This window comes from Atta colombica, unplaced genomic scaffold, assembly GCF_001594045.1.
Source record: "Atta colombica isolate Treedump-2 unplaced genomic scaffold, Acol1.0 scaffold146, whole genome shotgun sequence".
Classification (NCBI taxonomy): domain Eukaryota; kingdom Metazoa; phylum Arthropoda; class Insecta; order Hymenoptera; family Formicidae; genus Atta; species Atta colombica.
The window spans coordinates 191,570-192,216 of record NW_017259235.1 but is presented as its reverse complement, the minus strand read 5'-3'; the positions used below and the strand labels follow the sequence as shown (position 1 = coordinate 192,216).

Genomic DNA, 647 nt, shown 5'->3' with positions numbered 1-647 from the left:
TTTTTATTATAGATATTATATTTATGAGTTTTACGATAAAATCTTAGTCTCACAGATATTGATGTTAAATTTCAGACATCTTACGAAATGGAAATAACGACGATGGCGAATGTGTATAATGCGGAATCAAATCATCAGCAGAATTATGGAGAATCGACAAACCCTTACGACGAAGAATATATAAAGCATTATAATACCCGAGGTTCACCTGGGCTCCGTGGGTTTCCTGGGCCGCCAGGAGTACCCGGCCCTCCTGGCGAGAAGGGCGAACCCGGACGAGATGGATTATCCGGATTGCCAGGTGTATCTGGTCCGCCAGGTAACGTCTTCGTGATACCCTCGTTGACTCATCAGAGCAACGAAAAAGGACCGGATTCTCAGGCAGAAATGTTGCGACAGATGATATCACAACACATACTTGCAATGAGAGGCGTAGAAGGTCCGATGGGCCTTACAGGTGTTCCGGGTCCAGATGGACCCCTTGGGCCTCAAGGTCAGAAGGGAGAACCTGGTGAAATCGGCGAACCTGGACTTAGAGGAGACCAAGGTACAGAACAAGTTGTAACTTGCAAAAGATAAGAATATAATTTTTGCTAAGTTACCAATATATATAAATATATATATATATATATATATATATTAATTTA

The 647-nt window shown here is 42.0% G+C and overlaps 1 protein-coding gene across 1 annotated transcript in view; it reads left to right on the top strand.

The window, feature by feature from the left end:
- Nucleotides 1–647, top strand: part of LOC108685158 (collagen alpha-1(XI) chain-like) — a 9,686-nt gene that overhangs the window by 2,976 nt on the left and 6,063 nt on the right. Inside the window, exon 5 of the mRNA XM_018189823.1 lies at nucleotides 76–547. Within this exon, the coding sequence (XP_018045312.1) occupies nucleotides 76–547 (472 nt within the window). The remainder of the gene's footprint in view (nucleotides 1–75; nucleotides 548–647) is intronic.